Raw genomic sequence first — 22,896 nt, forward strand, 5'->3', positions numbered from 1 at the left:
AACTGAGTGGGATCACCTGCCTGGGACACATCTTGGCCTCTCCAGCATGGTAGACCTGGCCATTCTTGGCTGCTCACACCTGGGAGCAGAGACATCTGATGCTCTCCTACTTGCCCCACTGGGTTTTTATGCTGGTTTACATGGCCTCATCCTTGTTTTGTTTCGTTTGCTCACTGAATGACACTTGCTAACAGCTGGATATCTCTTTGGTGTGTAGAAGTCTCTGCAGAATTTAACTTTTTTTTAGAACTGGAGATTCTGGATGTTCTTGGTGTGACACATGAGGGTGTTTTCCTGGTCTCTGTGACCTTTCCAGGCACTGTTCTATCACTGGTTTAATATGTGTATCTTAGTAATTGCTGCTTCTTTCTCTTACTACAGTGTCTGGAGGTCACTGCAGAATTTTCCTGTTCTTGTCCCCTGAGTTGAGCTCAGATGCACTTGTGGTTCAGTTATGACCATGGGTTTTTCAGTCACTTTGCTTTGTTCTTCCTTCCCTTATATTTCTCCCTCTCTCCCTTTTGTGTTGAGCAATCGTCTGCTCTCCAGATTTGTTCTGGAAGATTTATGAAACTCCTTGTTCGGTCCTGTCCTTTTTCCTTGGATATCCTGGCATTAGTTTCCTGCTGCTTCTCTGGTTCCTTCTCAGATTTTGGTGAGCAGGAACCTATCTGGTAGTCCATTTGGAACATAACAGTACCGTTACTGCTCGAGTATCCATGCCAAAGACACTAATTTTTCACTCTTTAGTGGTGCCAGGAGAACCACGAGTTGTCCAGTCCCCCAAAAGGTCTTGCAGGAGAAAGAAAGGGTGAATTGTTCATTTCTTTCAGGAGCCAGAATGATGTGGACCTTCACATTTACATCTTCTGTCATAGCTGGAGGGTAGCTAGATAAAATAGCTCAAGATCCAACATGAACCACAGCATCTTTCCACTCTGATGGAACAAAAGCACAGAATCAACTAGGTTGGAAAGGGCCTTGAAGATCATCTAGTCCAACCGTTAACCTAGCGCTGACAGTTCCCAACTACACCGGATCCCTCAGCGCTATGTCGACCAGACTCTTAAACACCTCCAGGGATGTTGCTCTGTTGTCTCATTTATGTTGGGCTCTAGGACCTGCCTGCTTGTGGGTTATTTGGTGTGTTCAGCCTCTGCCGAGTGTCATCCTTAGATACCTACACGGCTTTACCAGGTAAGGAGAGAAGCAGCACTGTTCCGACACCAGCATACCGCCGTTAGCATCTCAGTGTTTTCTCACCTTGTTCAGTCCCCATTCTGGAGAATTCAGTGGGAATTAATTGCACAGACTGAACAGAGGGCAAAACGTTTGGGTCAGATCATGCCAGAAGGCAGGTGGTTGCCCTCCCCGTGGTTGACCTTCTCCTGCTGCAGCAGTTGGGCACTGGCCTCCACCGCCGCCCGCCTGGCCTCGCCTGGCTGCCCCACAGCGGGGCTCAGCGGTGCCCCGAGACATTTCAGGGAAATCACTACAAGTTGGGTGCGTTCACTTCCAGGGCTTGGGGAGGGGGAAGGTTGTTTCCTACTTACCCGTGCTTGCACAGTGGCATGCTGGCAACATGCTGAGTCGTTTAAAATTGACTGGAGAGATGGTTTTCGTCTGTCTATGTACTATAAAAAACGGTGAGATCAGATTTCAGTTACAAGGAGGTAAGATAGGAAAAAGTCACGTAAGAAAAGGCTTGTTTTGTTGATTGAGGTTTAGAAAGCTTTTTAACAAGTTGAATTATTGGCTGTATCTGAAGTGAAACACTGCTTTCCTAACTGCTCTCATTTCCTGTATCATTCCAGCTTGTTCACTGCATTAATTACAGTTCAGATTTACAGTGTATTTGGTTACACTCTGGGTTGCATTCTAATTTTTTTCCTGTGTGTATAAATTTCTTTGGGAGTCAGGCCAAGAGGAGAGTGTGTGTATATGCATGCACACACACATGGGCTGAATTTGACTGTTGGTTGCTAATTTTGTGGGGAGAAGCGATGTGGATTTTCTTCTGTTTTGTTGTAAAAAGATGCTTTTCTTTTTCCAAAGGAAAAGTGGTAGCTGAGAACAGCCAGTGTTTGGAGAGTTCAAGATTTCAGAACAACCAGAGATGAGAGAAAATATTATCTTACGAATTGTAAATGTGGCATTTTTTATTTGGCTGGTGTTTCCTAGAGGTTAGTGGATAATGGGAATACTATCATTCTCTTGGCTCGACCAGTAAACAGCTTGCTACTTACAATATTTTATAAATGCAGTTCTTCAGAGTTTAGTTGGATTAGGTAGAGCTTTTCACAGCTGAAGTAACTTTTTGTGACCTGAAATATGAAGTGAGATGGGATACTAACAAGAAATCTAGCATTTGGAAATGAGCTATTTAGGAACTGTGGAACACAGAAGGTGATTTAAAGGATGTTGCCGTTTCAGTTTAACATTTTTCTTTTGGCTTTATGAATACATAAGAGGAGGTGCACTAAATATACAAGGAGTGTTTCTGGAGAACTCATTCAGATGTTTAAATTCATTCTTCGCATTTAAACAGTTGATGCAGTAGAAGATTTTCATTCAGAATATTCTGAGTCATAGTTTCACGAGATTGAGAATTAAGTAGAACCAGATATCAAAAAAGTCACTGCTTTTATAATGAAGTGTTCCTAAAGGTTTGATTCAGAAATACTGGTATGATGAATAGTGGTGTAATAATACTGGTATGATGAATGATAATAGATACAAAATCACAACTGAATGCACAAGTTCTCAGATAACTAGGTGAAAAGTAAACCGGAAAAATTCGAAGTGACTTCTTTTGAAATAACTGATCACTCTCTTTTCAGCCTTGTCACTAATCACAACAGCATTTCACCTTTCCTCTTCCTCAGACACTATCTTGCCCAAATCATGTCAGAGCCCAGGCAGAGCGCGGGCAGACTGGGCTCTCCAGCACACAAAGGCTGCCCTGCGCTTGCCAAGCAAACAGAGGCTTGTCTTCCCATAAACTCACCCACTCACATCTTCCACAGGTTGTGACGAGATTAACACTTTAGAGCCATTTCATTAAAAATGATTGTGTTGATAATCCCTTCCAACCTGTGCAAGATACTTTCTCTTGTAGGACCATTTTGTTTTAATATTAAGAGGGGGGGTGATGGGGAGACTGGTGGGGATGTATTTGATGCACAGCAGCAGCATGATTTAGTTGTAAATGCACCAATACAGCTTTTCAGTATTTGAGCCCGTGTGGGTGTTTAGTTAAAGCCATGCATGGATGATGTCTGTTATTTTGTTAGGATTTCAGAGCGAGGGATTTTAGCACTTTAATCCTGACTGACAGTTAGAAGGTTGGTGGTTTCAAACACAGTGGCATGGAGTAGCTGATTTCTCTTCGGTGAAACAATGCACCAGTGTGTCTAGGCTGCCTGTACAGAGCCAATAAATCTGTTTTGTTTTGTTTTTCTCCCTTCTTTTCTTTCTCTCCCTCTCTCTCTCTTCCCCCTCCTCCAGGCCAGGACCCACTCCTATTGCTGAAAACCCTTCAGCTTCTCTGGACAAAGAAAGAGATGAAGAAGGTAAGGCTGAGCCTCCCCTCCACGCTGCAGTTAATAACTGCATGCAGAGCATGTCCAGACGCAGAACGCTTAGGTCAGACCTGCAATTCTTTATGATTGCTTTCTGTTCTAGCACACAGGGGAAGAGCCTATGCATTTGCAGCAAGAAGTGAAAAGAAAAGGTAGCTCTGTGTGATATGAAGCAGCTCAGGGGCTCATATAAAAGAGCTGAAGTTTACAGGCCTGAGTTACAGAGGGAAAAAAATCAAAGTTGCTTTTGTTTTCTTTTAAACACTTTTTCTGTCCATTAAAAAGAGGATCTTTTGGGGGAGGGGGAAGAATATTTCTAGTAGCTGAAAAAATGAGGGTTGAAGTCAGTAGAAAAGTGCTCTTTGCCAAGTGGAATGATATCAAAGCCTTCGTATTCAAAGTATTTTTACTATTTTTTCTGATTTGGTTTGGTTTTGCCTTTTAGAGTGGTGAATGCAATTTACACTGCCTGTCTAAAATTAGTGCTATATTTTTATACAGCACCCTATGGGCTCTACATGGAGATTTCTCATAGGGAGTAAAATACACATCTAAATTTGGGAGCCTGAAAGCTAGCAAAAACACTAGATGCATCAGCTTAGTGGTGAGTTTCCCATGTTTAACTCTGTATTGTTTAGGCAGGTTCATAGCCAAGATTTTTTTTTTTTTCTAAAAGACCCCAAAACATGCAGCTCACCACATAACCACATGGAATGTGTCCGGTGTGGCTGAGTACCTCGGTGTACGTGCTCCATCCTAGGTGTCTGGAGCGTTTAGTCATTGTCCTTGTCTGCCACACTTAGACTTTCCATTACTGATAGTCTGTGGTTCCCAGCCGGAATAATTAAACAACTGGAAACATAGTGTGAGAGGTTCCTCTCCAAATGGTCAGTCACCGACATGGTCTTGAGCTCAGCAACTCTGAAGCCTTGAGCTTTCTATCAAGTTTTGTTGGAGTTGGAGGAAAAAAAATATTATCTGTTAGGTCTTGAAGGCAGTTAATCCCACAAAACAACAGTAGGAAAGAGTAATCATCAAAATTTCTGTACTGTGTACCCTGGGATGTGTGTGGACTGTGAAGAAAAATACTCTGGAAAAAACAAAGCTTCCCATCGATGTGTCCTTGGGCAGACAGCACCACAGCTTTCCTGCTGAGGGTGGAAAAGCTTGAGGATCCCCATGAGTCACACTTGCAGCTCCATTTTTTCAGTTTGTTGTTGCTGGAATGGTCATCCCGGGGAGATGCGTGTTTTTGCAGAGCATGCAGCCTGTCCCGGTGAGACAGGTCTGTCCCTGTTGGGCCCACCCTGCGTGGCTGCAGGCGTGGGCAGACGCCTGTTCCTAAACCTGGAGGATGCGTTTCTGAAGCACGACAAAAACCTTTTCAGAGAGATGAGGGGAGGGCTGTGGTGGGACCGGGTGGGGGCACAGCAGCAGCTGCCTCTAGAGGTGGGGAGCGCAGCATGAATGTCCCCGATGGTTTGATGTGTGGTCGTCACACTGTCACTGAGATGGGCTGATCCATCCGAGGGTGGCATTGCCACCCTTCAGTCATGCAGCACATCCACACCAAGTCTAGAGGCTTTTTTCAGGGGCTGCTGCTGTCCTGCCCTCTGTGCGCAGCTCAAGGTGTGTGGTGCTGCTGCTTCCATCCAACTGTCCAGTTCAGATAAGTGAAGGAAGTTGACTTAAATACAACTCAGTCTGCTCCATTGACATTTGAATGGCAGGGAGCTGCTTTTCATTTCCCTGTGTGTGAATGTAAGTCAAGATGGTCTGTTAACTAGTGTGAATTGGCCCATTGGTCTCAAATCAGTGCCCATGAGCAGAAGGTGGGTATCTGTTCATGGCATGACTTCAGTTCTGGAACATGGCTATGAGAAATTGTCATTTCCTACATAGCTGGACAGTTCTGGAATAACCAAGAAACATCAGTAGACTGCCTTGAGCTGTGTAACTAGAAATAAGGGACCAAAACTGAATGAAGTGTAGTATGAGCATCAGCAAAACTTTCCTATTCCCATGATCTGTCAGGCTGTAGAAATCCCCCAAGGAGCATTCCCTGCCATGGGAATCAATTGAAAATGGAAATGGCAATTACATGTTTGAGAGGAATCCTTCTCTGGCAGAGAGATGAGGCAGGCAGCACAGCACTCTTTCCTCTCTGATTTAGGTGTCTCGTGCCTTTTTCTCCTTTGTTTTTTTTCCCCCTCAAACCATACATACCATAGTTGAAGTCCAGATTGCTAGGAAGTTTTGAAGAAGGCTTTTCCCCTGCTTGTCAAAGTCTAACTGGTACAAAGTCAAAACTCAGTCTAGGTGCCAGTTAGTTACCATCACTAGTTAGTGCTCTTGGCAGTTGTGTCAGTGTTTGGAGGTGCCCTGTGTGTGAAAGCAGGCTTGTGCTCTAGCAGGACCTGGTGTCTGCTAGAGCCCATCCTTCCAAAGCCTGCACTTGAACTCCAGCCTGAGGAGGAGCTGAGCACTGTGGTGAAAGCTCTTGTTCAGTCTAAATGTGCTGAAGTGGGGCTTTGGGGGGAAAAAAAGAAAAAATGAGAGGCCATTTATAAACAGTGCAATTTAGTTGGCGAGTTGCTTTGTTTTCCTTTGGCTGTTGTGTTAGATATTTGTGGTTGGATAAGAGCTTGCCTTTTCCTTCTGCTGAATCTCGCCGTGAAGTTGGAGCCCTGTGTTTAACATTGCAAATTCTTGCCACAGGGAAGAATACTTACAGGGAGAAATCTGTTATCTAAAGTCACATCTTTGTTAGTCATCAGCTTTTTCATACGGCATTTGATAATCTAGTGAGAAAGAAACACTTTGTGTCATAAATGATAGGTTTTGTGGTTTTTCCAGACATGAAAGACACTATGGAAAATAGCTGTCTTCCAGTAAATATTGTCGATGAATAAAAAAGAACAAATTTATTGGCAAATTTTCTGTAGATTTTCTTTTGTTTTCCATGTCGTTCTTCGAACTTTATGTTGTTTCCATTGGAAGCTACGACTTGGACCATCATATACAGTAAATTACAAGTGCTGGCTGCAGGCGGGAATGAGCATCTTTTGGATTTTGCTTTTTAGCCAGAAAAGAAAGAGAGCAGCTGCTCTTAGTGATTTCTTGTTTTCTGTCTCTGCTTTTGCCTTGCTCCACGCCAGTACATGTACCATGCGGTGAAAGGTCCTGTGTGGGTACTGAAGGATGCCGCTTCTTCACCCTGCCAACCCTCTGAGCTCCTTGGAAACTACTTCTAATGTAAACATTATAAGGATATTGCTCAGTACTGCTAATTTATCACTTCTACCAGATGGGTAGTAAGTAGCCTATTAACATTCACAAAGTGAGTGTCCAATTCCTTCACATTTCTAAACACATCACCCTGGGATTCCAAAGATTTATGGAGTGGAGTTTTCCCATGTGCCGAGCCCCTTCACGCGGCCTTTAGAGGTGTGCAGTGCCTGAGGTGCAGTGGCAGTAGGTAGCTGATAGAAAATACCCTGCTCGGTAGGTTTGGAGGAAAGGAGCATAGATTTGCAAGATGGCAAACTGACAGAGTTTGAAGTATGATATTTCTTTCTTTTTAGTCTTGTGTGTAAAATCCAAACTATTTTGTTACTCCCAAATATTCCTGTTACAGTGAGGAGCATTGTGGCTGAAGTGGGTATAAGGTCAAATATGAAAGCTTGTGGTACAAGAATGAGGAGAAGGTGTTTATATGCTTTATTAGTTGTCTGTTAGAAGATGAGTAGGTTTTTGAGCCCAGTTATCTACCTTCAATATTGCCATTTTCCTAGTAACACCCCTGTCTCCAGCTCACTTCTTTTCTTCCCCTCTCCCAAATCCCGAGCCCCTTTGTCTGCCCCACAGAACAACTTCTCTGTCTTTATGGGATAATTAGTGTGGACAATTGCTGCTTTTCCCATTGGGTTTGAGGTGCAGTGAGCCATGAAGGAATCTGTAATGACATGAAAAGTCACTGGAGGCGCGGATGGTGGCTGAATAGCAACAGTTACCTCTCTGAATAGATTAAATTAAAAAAAATAAAGCTTTGTGTTCAGTTGGGGGAAGGGAGGATTCACTAATCTTTTTGTACATGACAATGTGTTTTTGTATCTCAGCAGCTCAAGGAAGAAATCAGGCGGGGCTTTGCAGGACTGGAAGACCCATTGGCAGGACTCCTGGACATGCTGGAGAGCAGCAGTGATTGGAAGGGGAAAGGGCATTCCCTTGGGTATTACATCACCACTGAGCTGCAGCTTTGGATAAAAGAGCATCCTGCTGTTCAACAGGTTAGAAAAAGAGAGAGCAAGAGAGTCGGGAGAAAGGAGAGGGCAATTGATTTTAATGTCCCTCAAGTGTCCCCAGTTTCACTTTATTCCATAGTCTGGCACCTTCTCTGTAGTCTCGTGCAAACATGGTGTGGTGAGGTGTGAAATTGGTACTGAGATGTTGTTATCTGTTGTATGCTGGCCTGAAAATGAAATAATATTAGAAGCTGTGATGCGAGAGCTTTTTCCCCTTCCAAGCTGGGATTTCCATCTTTCCAGATCAAACCACTTTGATCAAGCATTGATCTTGCAGCCTTTGCCGGGCTGGAGGCTTTCCCACTGGAACTCACATCCCTGCTGTCAGGATAAAACCAATTGCAGTAATCTACTCTGCATATTCTTCCAGTTCTGCAAATAGCAGCCAGTTACTGTACGATTGCTTAACTCCTGCCATATGGTGGGGAGCTTTTATCATCAGGAATGCAGAAAATGGTAACAGTATGACTTTTCAGCAGCTGAATAATCGTTTGTAATGTTGGGTCATCAGATTATACATCCTAATGTTTACTATTCCTTATGCCTTCATATATTCCAGCATACTGAGATTTTCTCTTTTTGGCTCTGAACAGCAAGATACTTTCATATTTGTGTTGTTTCATTTCCCATTTTTCCAAATGGCTCTTTCTCAATGTTGGGTTCTGCCATTACAGTATCTGCAAAGTGCAGTGAAGTGCTACTGGCACTGAAATTCCTGTGTCATAAGAGAATGATCATGTAGGAACACAAGGATTAATACTTGTATCTGTGCAGCTTTTGACGTTGCTTTTGCTTTTTCTCCCCTGCTTGCACCCAGGAGCAAGCCTGAGAATGAAAATCTAATTCTTATGCCTGGTAGGTGAGATCACCCTGAGGGGAGTTGCTGAAATCAAAGATTTTCTGCTGGGAACTAGAGGGGAGAATTTCTAAATAGCTGTGCTAGTAAAAGAGGGCATTTTTCCAGTTTCATATTTTACTTTTGCACAAGGCCATATGCCTTTTCCAGAATTATCCCACAAACATTTAATGTTTTTAAATTGGATGCTGTGAAAAAAATGTGTATCATATTGTTCTGATTTCTGCTTGCAGACTCCATGGGGAAACTGGAGAATCCCATCCCAAGGAATTGGCTTATTCCACTGTTTAAACAAGCTGCAATTTCAACTGCCATTGAATTGTAGCCATCTTTACTAAATCTGTGTTTGATTGATTTTTTTTTTTTTTTTTTTTTTGTAGTCTGGCATCAAGCTGGAGAAGCTGCAGGCCCGTGTACTCAGAATACTAGCCCAGTGCCCAGCTAATCTTCTTGACCCTCTGATTAGCATTTACCAGCTCCATACAGCAGACCGGAACTATTTGCTTGGACATGTCAGTCATCTTTATCACAAGGGCGATTACAAAGAGGTGGGTCATGTCTTTCAAATAAATTTACCTACCCAGCTCTCTAGTTCTCTGTTAATGTCTGTGTCCTTTTTCTGGATGCATTTCAATGTGAATTCCGTTTCATCACAGCAGCTGCACACTGTGAATGGTACAGCTTAGCATGGTCTTCCTATGTACATGAGTAGGCTGTGTTCAACCTCATTTTTTCTAATGGCTGAGTACAGAATGCCAGTGAATCCTTCCTCACCTCTTTTTTGACCTTTGAAAGTAATAGGTTAATAGGGTTTAATTTGGACAATTTAAGGGGATGGTTGTGTTCTTTTTTGTTTTCCTTGTCCTTGGCAATAAAAGAAGGGATTTTAGTAGTTGGTCATAGACATGCTGTGCTATCTCCAGTCTGCCTGCAGCGAGGAGGGCTTGGAAAATCTCTGTTCCCATGTGATTTACCCTAACCAAAGGGTTCTCAGTTTGAGGAGTTTTAAAGCCATTTTTACTATTTGAGGCTCATATTCAAAATGTGTTACTAGTTTGAGTGGCTGACACTGGCAAGAGTTCACCAAAACAGAACTTGATATGTTTTACCCTGTGGTTTAGAGTGCTTGCAGCATCTCTGGCATCACCATGATGTCTTGGTAGCCTTGCAAGCAAACTATGATACTGTTAATGCCTTTTTTTGTTTTGTTTTAAAGGCGAAAACGTAGGTTTGCTTTTCTTAAACTAAGGTAGTTCACTTCAGTGGTGTAGAACAGCTTGATCTTGTTTAGCAAAAGGAAAAAAAAAATCAAAAAGCATTTTTAAAATCCTGTTCTTCAGTAAAGCCAAATTCCCAAGTGAGATCTGGAATTCCATTCTTGTTTCAGTGTTCAAAGAACTCAACAAGGATATTTCAGATTTGGTTAGAAATTCACAGGTACCTCCTTGAAACTTACTCTTTTGCTCAACACTTGAACATGAGTGTTTGAAAATCCTAACGGAAACATACTATTTGACTATATTCAAATGTGATTTTTGAGTTCATGGTTGCAGAGATATTTATTGTTTTCATTAGAAATACAGTTCTTTCTAGATCTGGTTTTGGAAAGCCATAAATTATTTTTTGGTGGAATTGTTTTTCTGTTCTTTCTTCCACAGAAAAGCTCATTTACTAGTCATTCTCAGTGTGAAGAACAGGAAACCTCAACTGTTGCTTACCCTCAGCCATTACTTTCTTCTAGTTTTGTTTTGTTGCCAGAAGGATGAATAGAATTATCTTCAAGAATAACAGGAAATCTTTTACTGCCTGTGGGGATGGAGCATACCTAAATTCACAGCAACTAACCCAAAAAAACTTGGAACTAGGGCTTTGAGCACTTGCAGTGGGCTGTGGCATTTCTGTTTGTCCTGCTCTTCCCCATCTTTCAGACGGGGAAGTAAAGCAGATTCACATGTAGGATTTTCAGCTTTTCTGTCTCTCACCTGAAAGGACAGAAATCCTTATAAATCCTTGCTGTTATTATTTATTTTCTTGCTGTATTTACACTAAGACGCCAGACATTTCTTCTAGAGCACATTACTCCCCTTGCCTGTGTTGATGCATTTCCTACTGGTGTGCAAACCATGGGGGTCCCCAGCTCTGCCTGGTGGGTTAAGGCTCCTTTCCCTCACAGAGGGTTGAGAGAAAGATCTCTTCAGAAAATGACATCCCAGATATCCCTGGGAAGGCCCATGGCGATTATTTGTTTCTGAAGTGCATCTGGCCCTCTCTGTATGCCTTGTTTTAGTAGAGTTGGTCAAAACCTGAACCAGTTTGTGAATCGCAGCAGCCAGGAGTTTTGCAGTGGGCTGCTGGGGGGCCGCCTGGCAGGGCAGGGTAGGGTGCAGGTGTTGTGAGGCAGCAGGAAAATCATCAACTGCGTACAGGTGGTGGTGAGTTTGGTGGAAGATGGCGGAGGTGGAGGTGACTGTTCTGATTTAGCAGCGTAAAATAGTAGCTGTGGTGAGGAGGCCCCTGATGGGGAGCGCTGGCCAGTGGATGGCACTAGTGCTCCCATGATGCAGAAAAATAAGCTGGTAACAGAGGTAAAGCAAAAAGCAGGCACATGTAAGTGGGTTTTTGAGGCGTCTGGCCTGTTCGGGGTTTTTATCCGTTCTTTTGTGAATGGATTTTGCAGCTGCTGGAGGAGCACGGCAGCGCAGGGCCTTGCGAGGTGCTCTGGAGCTGTGCAGGGTGCTCCTAGGTCTGCTCTTCATGGCCCGCATCAAGAGACAGAAGAGTTTAACATTGCTGCTCAGGTAGTTTCAGGTGAAATGTGGCAGCTTTGTTGCCTTCTCAGAAGTCCTCTGAAGCCACGGGCCGCGGCTCCAGGCCGCCCTCGACCTGGGCTGTCCCGGGCCGTGCTGGAGCTTGGTGGGTCTGTGGGGTGGAGGGCTTTGTGGGAAGGGCGATGGCTGCTGGTGGGGCCGGGACAATGCGGGGATTCAGCAGACCGGGGGTAATGCAGTGTGAGCAAGTCTGTGAGAGGCCCTGAATAGGCCAGGCTGTGCTTGAGAAGAATGAGGGGTAGGCAGAAGGCAAGCTAGTGTTTCATGGTCATCTTATGTTACACTTCAGCCTTTCAAAGAGTGTCTGGGGCTGGTTGAATGAACCTCTCTTGCACTGCGAATGCGGGAGCCTAAAGACAAAGGGGACTCTTGTCACTCGCAGGCCCCTTTTGGGAATAAAAGCCATTGTCACATGAACAGGGGCAGTCTGGCAGGCTGTGCATGCTTCAGTGCCCCATGATATCGCTAAGTCTCAGCAGAAATCACATTCAGTGCCCTGTCAGCTTTGATTAGCGGGGTCTCATGACTTAATGTGCTGCGATATTTCATGTCTAAGGGTGGCGGCTGTCTTTCTGTGGGATGAATGCCCTCTATTGTCCACTGAGTTATTTTATTTACATTTTTTTAAACAGCTTATAAAGGTAAAAAGATAGCTGTGCTTAAAGAAAAAAATCAAATTCCTTTGCTTCTGGATCAGTAGTGAGTGCTGCTCGGGTCAGATACAGTGAAACTTGTTTTCACAGTCAGCATCAAAGTTCTCGTCTTGTTTAACAGCTTTATAGTAAATTCTGAACAGGTGGCATTGGAGCTGGGTTTAGGAAGGAAACAATAAATAATCTTTTTAGCCTCTGACAACCAGAAATATTCTTGGGCCTGAGAGAGCTCCCACTCCAGTTTCTCTGTATTGGTGACTAGTAGCATTTTTCTTCCCTTCAACAGTCTGGTTCTTAAACAAGAATATTGGACTAAGCTATTAGTGAGACAGGGATTATTTAATTTTTAATAGTTTTTTTTTTTATTGTTGTCCACCCTGATTTCCCTGTTTTCAAATGCAGAGTATATTTTTTTTTCTACTAATGTTTCATCTGTTAATTTCTACAAATAATGAAGGTTGATTCTGTATGTCAAACTCAGTTGATGTTTGCTCTTTCAATTAAGATAATGTGGATTATCTATTGAAATTCAGTTGTTAAAATTTGTCATGAACTAAGTTAGACTACACAGAAAAAGCTCTGTAGACACAGAATTCAAAGGTTGTCAGCAATATATACTACTGTACATACTACTAGTTCAATTGCCAACATGACCTTCAATTTTCAGTGTAGTGATGTTTTGAACACCAATTTCAGTGATGTTATTGTAGTCCTACTTCATACATTGTGTTTGAGTACATGTGGTGTATTTTTGCAAAACTGTCAATACAGATTAAGATTGATTGAGCACATTAATGGATATGCAGATTTTGGATTTCTTCACTGACTTTTCTGAGCTGTTCTCAGGACAGTGAAAATGTCTCTGATACTGCTTTTCTCCCATTCGCCATCTTAATTACAAAGGCTTGTTCAACTCTTGCTCTGTTTTGAAGTGTGTGCATTTGAATTTTCTTGTTTCTTTTAAATTAAAAATAATAATAAGAAAAACAAGGAAAATGTTACAAAGGATGTTTCTCATGTAAAGATGACGATGTCAGTCTCAACTCTTTTTTCCTATTAACTTAAGCTGTCCTTTATTAATAGATTTAATGGCATGTTGCCTGCTAGATTCATGCCACTCCAGAACAGAGGTAGCCAACCCATGGGCCATGGAGCACTCTGCTGCCTTCTACCAAACATCATGTCTTCCAGAGCCACCTCTGCTGTGGGCATCTGTCTGGTGAAGTGGTTATGCTTGAGTGTTGCTGGGAAACAATAACTCAGATGATAGCATTCTGCTCTTATTGTCAGCGTTTCTGGGCTCTCAGCAAGCAAGCAGGCTCTTGGAGAAAAGGTGCAAATGTGCAGCAGATCTAGGCACAGAGTCTGGATCTGGAGGATCTGGTGAAGGTGCATGGCTTGGACAGTGTTCTAGAGGATCACTCATCTGTGAGGATGCATTGACCAGTTAAACCAGGATTAAAACTGATTTGAGTGACCTGAAGAGGACAAATCACAGAAGTGTTTACTTCAGTTCCCTCTTCCCTTCACCTGTGCACACACATATTCCAACCTTGACTTTTACTTCTCTCCCTCTACCTCAAATTCTTTAGATGTGAATAACCTGTCACTGCTTCATTTTGACGGTGTCACTCCTTATAAAATATGTTTATGCCCTCTTGAAAGTAGATCTGGGAAATCTCTTTTTTTCTTGATTCTGAAGATCTTCCTGAAGACAGCTGTGTATATTGTATGCTCTTTAAGCAGGAAGTAATTAGCCATCTAACCTGATGTCATACATTATGCAGTGATGCACTCTGAGAGTTTGAGCAAAGCTGATTAGCCCCAAGTTTGAAATGAGTGACTCCAAAACACAAAACAGATGTTCCCAATGATTAATATGTGGTATGCCTTTTACTCCAGTATTTCTACCATTATTATGTATCCAGGCTTTGATCACTGGGATTTTCTTGGAGTTGATGTTGGATCCCCCTCTGCAAAGTCTTGTTCTGTTGTTTGGTCTGTTCTATGGGTTTTCAGAAATTCCTTCACCATTGATTCAGAAATACTACACTAAGTCAGGCACAAGCCTATTTACCTTTGTGTTGTCCCAACTTGCTTGCAGCAAAGCTAAGTAATGCAGGAGTCATCAGAAACCATTTGTGTCTGTCCTGCATCATCACTCCAAACAGTGCTACTAGCAAAAGGTTATTCCTCTGATGCTAACCCCACCGTGGGAGAATTGCCTAAATTGTCAGCATAGACACCACCCAAGTGCACATGCCCTTGCAGATAAGATCTTGTGTGGCTTCCTGCACTTCGTACTGTATATGGAAAAAGAATAGTCATTTTCAGATGAGACAGAGACAGTTGCATTCAAAACAAGTAGAGAGAATCAGGTATTGGTGCAGGATGCTCTGGGCTTGTGTGTTCACTTCAAAACACTCCCCATTTTCCCATACTCTTGTTTTTGCAATCGCATGACTGAGAGTGGTCTGATGCTCATGGCTTTGACTGAATGCGTCAAGTTTGGGTAACTTCCCCCATCCTTTGGTCAATGCACCTACATGCATTTTAGGTATAAATTAATGTAGTATTGCCCATCTTTGAATTCTTCCCCATCCTCATCCAACTTCCTGTACTATATATTTAGGTGTTTATCCTTGGGAAACAAAGTTACTGCAAAATGTCCAAATATGATTTTTGCTTTCACCATAATTAAATCAAAGAATGACCCAAATCACCCTGAGGACAATGAGAAGACTCACGAACTTTGATGGGATTTGAATCAGGCAATGGGTCATCACCTTTTCTCCTGAACTAAGCAGTGGCTTCATCATATACCTGTCCTATATACTCAAGGGGGGTGTGATGCAAGAGAGGAGCAACCTTTCTCATGTTATGATTTGGGGTAGAAGAGTTTTAGTATAGGTTAGACACTTTTATGTGTAGCAGTAATGCTAGTGATGCTGATTCTTAGTTGTTATTAGATTACGTGCTAGAAACTCTCTATGTATGAAATATATTTTTATGAAAAGGCTACTTGTACCACTAGTCAAGACTATTACATGTTCCCTTTACAGTTTGAGGGAGGGCAAGTAGACCCTGATAAGCTGACAATACCTTAATGTTCACCAGAGCTTTTCCATGTTCTGTGTCATAGCCAGGTTTTTCGCTCTGACTGATCAGCTGGTGAAGTGGGGGATCTGCTGCTTAGGATTTTTGTTGTTCTGCTGATCCAACCTGAGTCTGAGGATCTGCAGTTGGCTGACATGATTGCTAGCTTCCAGCCACCCTGGTTAGTCTTCTAGCACAGCTTGAAGAGTGCAGCACTGCATATGGGGAAAAGCCTGTTTCTTGGGTGGGGAGGGGGATTCTCACCATTTCAGTTACAGCATGCTGTCTGCCCAATTGAAGTGTTTGTTTTCTAACTACAAAATGAGTCTGCGATTAAGGTGTTGCTTTTCTGGAGATCTTATCATCTATAAACAGACTGTTAAAAATAGGGCCCTTTTGCACAAAACTTGTTTGTGGAGTGAAACAATTCAAAACATGATAATAACAAAACAAAATCTTAAAATAGCTCGAAGTTGAGACCACAGACACAGCTGCCAAACACTTTCATCTTTATTACAGTTACTCATATCTCTTCTCTTATTATTCCTATTGTAAACACGCTGATTTTATCTCAGTTGTCCTCGCTATTCAGCCAGCCAGCCCATGTAACTACACCCTTCAATCCAGCCTAGTTGTTTGTTCCTAGGACCCAGGTCATGCGTCTCCTTCCACGTTTGGCTTTGTCCATGGATGAGGCTGCTGCCCTGCTGCCAATGGTGTTTCCTGCTGTGGGAAGTTTCTGCCAGCAACACAATTTGCCTGACTGCTCTGTCACCTGCTTTAGCTGGGTGATGTTAAAATGGTATTAAAAAGCAGCTTGTGTGATTTGCTTCAATTTCCTCTGACCTGCAGCAGTGGTGGTGATGTGAGCTGGGTCTGCCACAGCTGGGGTTGGAAGATGATGTCTCTCCACGATTTGGCTAAATGAATATTTGTTTCTCTCCACCCTTTGGTACAGGGTAGAATATACATTCAGTAAAAGCGGAAAACCCAACCTGACACAGCACATGTTCATCTGATTAAGTCACCTGTATGGTTAATAGAGATGGAGATAAAACTGTGCCATTTAGATAACAGTTTGCAATTAGGTTAATCTGAACATGCATGTGAACATTAAAAAGCTATTATGGAAACCATTGTATGCTTGCATGTTAAAACTAACACATTACTTGTTTAGTGCTAATGAGATCAAATGCTGAACCAAAATTTTATTTTTATTTCTTTTTTTAAATTCAGCAACGTGAGATAGCTGGGAGAAAAATAAAACTAGCTGCCAGAGCTTTGGAGACCCAAACCCTTTCTTCAGGTCCAAAACAGAAGTAGCAACCTTCAACTTGTATACAAGTTGAGAATAATTACTCAGTTTGAACTTTGTGACGTTAATCTGATAATTTGAGAAACAAGGGACTTGATGTTTGTGGAGCAGAGTAGCATATTAGTCTCTAAACAAGTCTGGTGTAAGAGAGATTTGATTGAAGATTTAGCTGGGCTAAATTATAATGTGCCTTTCAGTATCTGGTTTGTAGCATAGAGTCACTGCATTAATGTTAGTTCCTGCTGTTGTCACTTAAATCTCGTGTTGATTCCTCTTCTTGAGATGAAGCCTGGACTGTCAGTGACACAGTATTCATTTTGTGTTAAGAAAACAAACAAACAAAAAACCCCCAAAACCCCAAGCCCCCTAAAACCAAACCCAAACCAAAACAAACAGAAAAAAAAAATGTTTTCCCACTGGGTAACTTTGTTCTTTCTGGACAGTAAGACTGAATGATTGAACTTATGTTGTGTGTTTTGGTTGTCTGCTTTTGTACACTCAGTCTTTGATGCAGTGGATGAAATACATGCATGAATTTCCCAGAAGGTAATGTAATCCACGGCTTCTGCTGTGAGCAATGCTCGGAGGAGCTGTTAGGTTTTGTCTGTGTTGCTTGGCTGAGTCTGCAGAACATGTGGTTCCAGTAATGAGTTAAGTTGAGGTGTCATTTGAATGCTAGGAGAGATCACAGAAAATGTTGTTTCAAGGTGTGCTCCTACCTCCACTTAGGTTATTTTTCTGGTTAAATTTTTTGATAAAGGTTTCATGCAGGTGAAGTGTAATGATGAGGTTTGTGTTTTCTTGGGGGGAATGCACATTTTTTACTGGATTAGGTTTGTTTACATATTCTAACAAATAACACAATTCTAAAACGCAACTATTTTGACAAACAAATCCATCATTTTCATGACCTTTCTCTGAAAGCAAAATCAATCACAGACAGCAGAGAAACCTTTTGAAGAGAAGAGCTTTTCCTCTAAGCCCTGACACACTGATTTTATCCTAATCTGAATAAATAGGCATTTGTGAACTCAGTTGATGACATACTCTGTCCTGCTGCTGCTTAGCGTTACATGCACGCTGCACTAGGGTTGTGTTTCCAAACACTGTTTACAACCATTTTGGAAAATACAGCCTAACTTTGCAAAGTAATTAGAAGGCCACTTCATGTAAAACATCCTTATTACCTAGTTCATGATTACGTCAGTACTAACACATAAATGTGCTAGAGGGCTCCTTGCTCTTATTACTCTATTTACTGGAACAATACACTATATTAAAGAAAGCCATTATATGCTTATTCTGTATTTGAGATCCAAGTATTCTCACACACTACAGAAATTAGACACTATTAACTGCTTAAAATCCTAATTAGCTCATATGCCTTCCAAGCAATGCACAGTTAGATCTGAATATGCTTCTGTAATCGCCAGGCTGGGACAGGATAGACAGTGGCTGAACCAGTTCTTCTTGCAGTCTGAGTTACTGCAGTTCACCACAGCAGAGTTTCCTCATCTGCAGAAGATACTGATTTGGAGTTAATTTGTGAACGTGGCAGGTCTTGGCTTATCAAAGATTTGTAGATACCACAAAAGGGAAAAACACAGTTCTTACCATCACCATTGTGGTGAACCTTAGCACTTTCAGGATGTGAAGCTATGCAGAAATTATAAAAACTAAGACCTCTTGCTTTCAAAGTCTTTTAAATCTTGACCTGCTTACACAAAATGCAGTAATTTTACAAAATTTAAAAGGCACAACAAGATGGATAACGTTAACTCAGAAGGGTGTGGTGAGCCAGGTGTTTTTTACAATTATATTGATAGAAAATGTCCATCTTAGTTGACTTGGTCCAAGCACTTTACTTTCTCTCTTTCTGCCAGACAACTTGATCTTCAATTTTTGCTACAGGGTATGCTGCTGCTCAGAATATCCAACTCTGCCAGGAGTGGTTTTGTACATTTCTAAGTGGAATGTATATGGCCAAAGGTTTATATGATTTATACTTGTAAATTTAACAGAAATAATTGAGACATTAAAAATTTCTGTAATAGCATATATACTTCACTTTGGAATAATGCCCATTCATCCACTGTGGTGTTGTTCTCCTAAATAACCAACTTTTTGTGTTTTCTAGGCAGCCATACTGAGTATTAAGCTAAAATTACAGCCAGATCAAGATGTGGAGAAGGTGAGTCATTTCCTCTGCAGGCTTCTCTGTCATCAGATCCACCTTTTGTTAAGCAGGAGATCCATCAAGGCTTTCCAAGTTGTACTGCCTTTCACTTGACGCTTTACTTTGTTCCCAAGAAGTAACTGCTGCATTGCTGATGTACCTTTACATCTAGGGAAATGACAGTGTATTTTGTTAGACCCCATTAGAGTTTACCAGACTGGTTTTTTTAGCTGCAGTCATTGTTATAAAAAATTCCAGCTGTGTTCTTGACAAAAGGTTATCACTATGATGGCGTTTAGTGCTTTTGCTGTTTTGAAGCTTTGTTAATATTTGTGTTGAAAATGTCACATCACACTTCAGGCAGCACTGGTTGGTTAAGCAGGGGGTTTGTGACTTGCTCGCTGTGTCCGAGCAGCGGGGATGGGACAGCCCTCTGCCAGGTGTCAGCCTGCAGTGTCATGGACCTTTTCTGTGCCTCTCTCTGTCTGCTGCAGCGCTCAGTCTGCAGAACGTGGTGATCAAAGGCAGGGCACAGTGCTTTCAATGTAATTTCTTCTCCTAGATGTGTACACCGCTACTGCTCCAAGATAAAACAAACTTGGTGGAAGATTATGTAGGAGAATATCCTGAGCTCCAGAGCAAGCTCTTGCACATCCTGGACACGTGGTGTGAACCTGGTTTTAATATCAGAGACATCACAAGGTAGAAACGCTTGTTGACTTTCTAAACAGCTGGGGCCAAACTTGCTGTCAGAGAACAGTATGTTCTCTGGTTGTCTATCTAAGATCATTTCTCAGTGTAATGGAGTGCAATATATTTACTTTTCAGCTGAGAAAGGGGAAATTCTGGTGTCTGTGCCAGAATCTTCCAGACACCTCAGCCCATTCAACAGAGGTATCATTCCTATTGACAGATGCTCAGTTCCTGCCAGGAGAGAGGAGTGCAGAATTAAACCTGTGCAGTAGATCTTAGCAATATAAGAATATCAAAGCTTCCTCCAGGAGGTTGTAGCAATCAGACTCTTGTACTTTGCTGCAGACAAGGGTGAGTTTCAGTATCGGTTGTACAGGTTTTGCAGGAAGATAATACTGTGATGAAGTGGCAGAAAATCAAGAGATGCAAGTGGTTAACCTTCATGTGCTCATAAAATAGTCGTGTGAGTTTTAATTTATAAATTGCCTCTCACTAGAATAGCTCCTGTCAGTCACAAAGCCAACAGTACAGCCAAACTCATGGTGTAGATGCAATAGTTGCAGTCTTAGTTCTGAAAAAAAGATGAGAAGGAAACGCTTGCTTTGTCTTTCTTTTAAAAATAAGCCTCTGGACTTGCTTCAGTCATTGACTGGGAAATTTCTGTGGTTGTATTGTTGGCTTTTTGCTGTAACATGGAAAAGGTAGAGGACTGTTCTTGCCAACACCTAGCAAACCCTGACACCTCTACTATTAAATATCTACTATTTGGGAAACGCACTTTAGGGGATTCCATAGATGTTTCTTTCTGATTTTGTTTATTTGCCTACAGCCAATATCAAGGCCTGTCCAGGTACAAACCAGATAAATTTAACCGCAAAATGCTAAGCAAGCTGGTCTTCAGGCTCCTAGACCGATTTAACGTAGATCCAGGTATGTGATATTGCAACACGTTATGGAGTTATCTGACCAATAAAGAACAAATGAAGTCAATTTGTCTTTTTCCATGTTCAGCAAGGAATTTCTGCTGTAATTTATCATGGGGATTTTCAGGGTTTAATTAATGATATTGAAAAACAAAGCTTATAAGTTACGGGAATTATCACTTTGTGCTGTCGAAGAATGAAGTGCTTGTGACTAATAGACTGCTTCTTCCATAATATGAAATAAATCTTGACCTCAGAATGGCTCTACATAAACACGTGATGGTCAGCTTTGAGTTATGACTCCATTCCTCTCACAGAAGAGGCGAGTCATTATTCATCTGGGGATCTGTTTTCTTGAGTTACGGGTCCATCAGCTGGGAAGAGATAACCCTGGGGAATCAGGAGCTGCACAGCCCTTTGTATTCTTTGCATAAACTAGGGTTGGCAGTAGGGAGTTTTAAGGCTCTTTGAGCCTTCTGAGAAAAGTAACACATTTTACATCACTGAATAGATCTGGTTCACTACCAGTTATCTAATAAAATCTGCTTTGTTTTGCTTTGGTTGTCAGTGGGGACTGTTGATCTTTTTTTCTTCTCTTTGGGACCTTAGGTTTTACCCTGCAAAGCTTTCCATCATCAGTCCAAGATACGCAACTCTCTTTTCTTGGACTCAGAAGTGTTTTCTAACCACAAATTGTAGGTTTATTACACCTGGCAGCAACAGTATGTTGCATATTAATCTTCACATCTTCAGACTGGTGTTCAAAAATTAATAAGATAATCGTTACAAACACTCACTGGAGGATAAGCAAATATAATTGAACTTAGCACATTGGTGTGAAAGCTGAGACATATGGAGGGTGATTTATTTAAAATTTAAAAACTTCCCAGGAGTTTACTAGTCTTCAGTAATTTTTCCACCTTTACAAGGTTGGTCATTCAGTAGGCTGTATTGTTTTTTATGATCTGTAAAGAGAACTGAGTTCGTCCCCCTTTCCATATGAAAGATCCACCAAGGGTATGATATTAACTGTGGAGATGAAATGATATAACTGTTCACATGAAAAATCCTGAGGGAAAAAACAAACAAACAAACAAACAAACAAACTAGGAGAGAAGCAAGTAGCTGTTGATTTCAGGTGCTCTCTTTGGAATGGTAGTGTGCCTCAGCCTTGTGATGGTGTCCCGGGTGTTGAAGCTGCTGATAATAATGGCCAAATCTTGCTGGTCTCCACCACACATTCACTGGTGAGGAGGTTCTTTGAGGAAGATACAGATCCCATTCCTGCCTACACTTCCAAAGAGTGATTTATCCTGTAAAAACTGCAGTGTCTGCAGTCACTTGCTGGAGGGTGCTGTCCACTCTATTGATGTGAGAGGGGATGTGCACTACTGATTTAGACAAGATGCCAGATTTGGGGCAGCTAAAAGCAGTGTTGGATGACTCTCATAGTCCCATGTACGAAAGTAGGTGTTTATTGTTTACGTAATATCACATGTAAATCAGAGAAGGGCTTCACACTTTGCTAAACTGACCATCTTACTCTCCTTTGAAATGCTTTGCAAGGGGATGAATGCCTACAGAGGAATTTCTGCCTTAGTGCTTGTCCTGCTTGAACTGAATTGGGAATTGGTGACAGCTGGAATAACGTGGCTTTCCTTTTCTTCCCACCTCTCTCCCCTCCCTTCCTCTGAATTTCTGGGTGTTCTTTCTCTATTCTTTAGTGGAAGTAAATCTGTGAGGAAGGACTTTACAAAAAGGAAGCAGGTTAGGTAAAATGTAAAGATTAAAAAAACCCTCATTTCTCTTGTTCTAAACAGCTCCACCAAAAACTAGCAGTGAGGTAAAACTCACACTTCTTGTTACCTAACCTGATTGTGGGCTTGTTCGATGCTGCAGTCTGCTGCTGCTTTCTATCTCCTCTTCACTTATGGCTCCTACTCGCTGAAAGAGGTTGAGAGCAGCAGCAGAAGAGGGAAGTGGCTTTTGGTGAGAAAGACTGGAGGAGGACAGGGTTTCTTGGTATGAGAAGGCAAACTTGTATGTGACTCAGTTCTTGCAGTTCCAAATCTACTTTCATATTTCACTATGCAAGCTCACTCTTACACACTCACAGTAAATTTCACTGACTGCTAAGCAAAACTTGGGTGTTGATCAGCCATTAAGATTTGAAACACTCCTTGGAACTGCCAGTCTTAAATTTCAGAGCCAGGTAAGAGGTGGCCCCATATAAAAAGGGAGAACTTTTTATCTTTAACCTCGGGGAGAAAAAGAAGCTATCATCTTAGATTAGTCCACCTCTTCTTTTTCTGAACTGTATTCCTGTTAACACACAAAACAGTGCATGGTAAGTGGAAGATTTTCTGCTGAGTCCCAAAGGTGTCCCAATAAATTGTGTGTAGATTCCATGTAATTAGCTCTACTGGGGAAGGAAGAAGTTGGGCAGAAATGGTATGTGATTGAGGAAACTG

The 22,896-nt window shown here is 41.9% G+C and overlaps 1 protein-coding gene across 7 annotated transcripts in view; it reads left to right on the top strand.

Annotated features, from left to right (window-relative positions):
* EXD3 (exonuclease 3'-5' domain containing 3) overlaps positions 1 to 22,896 on the top strand; it is a 297,682-nt gene that overhangs the window by 91,589 nt on the left and 183,197 nt on the right. For 6 of the 7 annotated variants that reach the window (XM_074923669.1, XM_074923672.1, XM_074923670.1 and 3 more), the window contains 6 exons: positions 3,508 to 3,572; positions 7,700 to 7,870; positions 9,122 to 9,289; positions 18,771 to 18,824; positions 19,372 to 19,511; positions 20,332 to 20,432. In XM_074923669.1, coding sequence (XP_074779770.1) covers positions 3,508 to 3,572; positions 7,700 to 7,870; positions 9,122 to 9,289; positions 18,771 to 18,824; positions 19,372 to 19,511; positions 20,332 to 20,432 — 699 coding nt within the window. The remainder of the gene's footprint in view (positions 1 to 3,507; positions 3,573 to 7,699; positions 7,871 to 9,121; positions 9,290 to 18,770; positions 18,825 to 19,371; positions 19,512 to 20,331; positions 20,433 to 22,896) is intronic. The other variant, XM_074923671.1, reaches the window with a different exon arrangement.

This window comes from Athene noctua, chromosome 20 (assembly GCF_965140245.1).
Source record: "Athene noctua chromosome 20, bAthNoc1.hap1.1, whole genome shotgun sequence".
NCBI classification, from domain to species: Eukaryota; Metazoa; Chordata; class Aves; order Strigiformes; family Strigidae; genus Athene; species Athene noctua.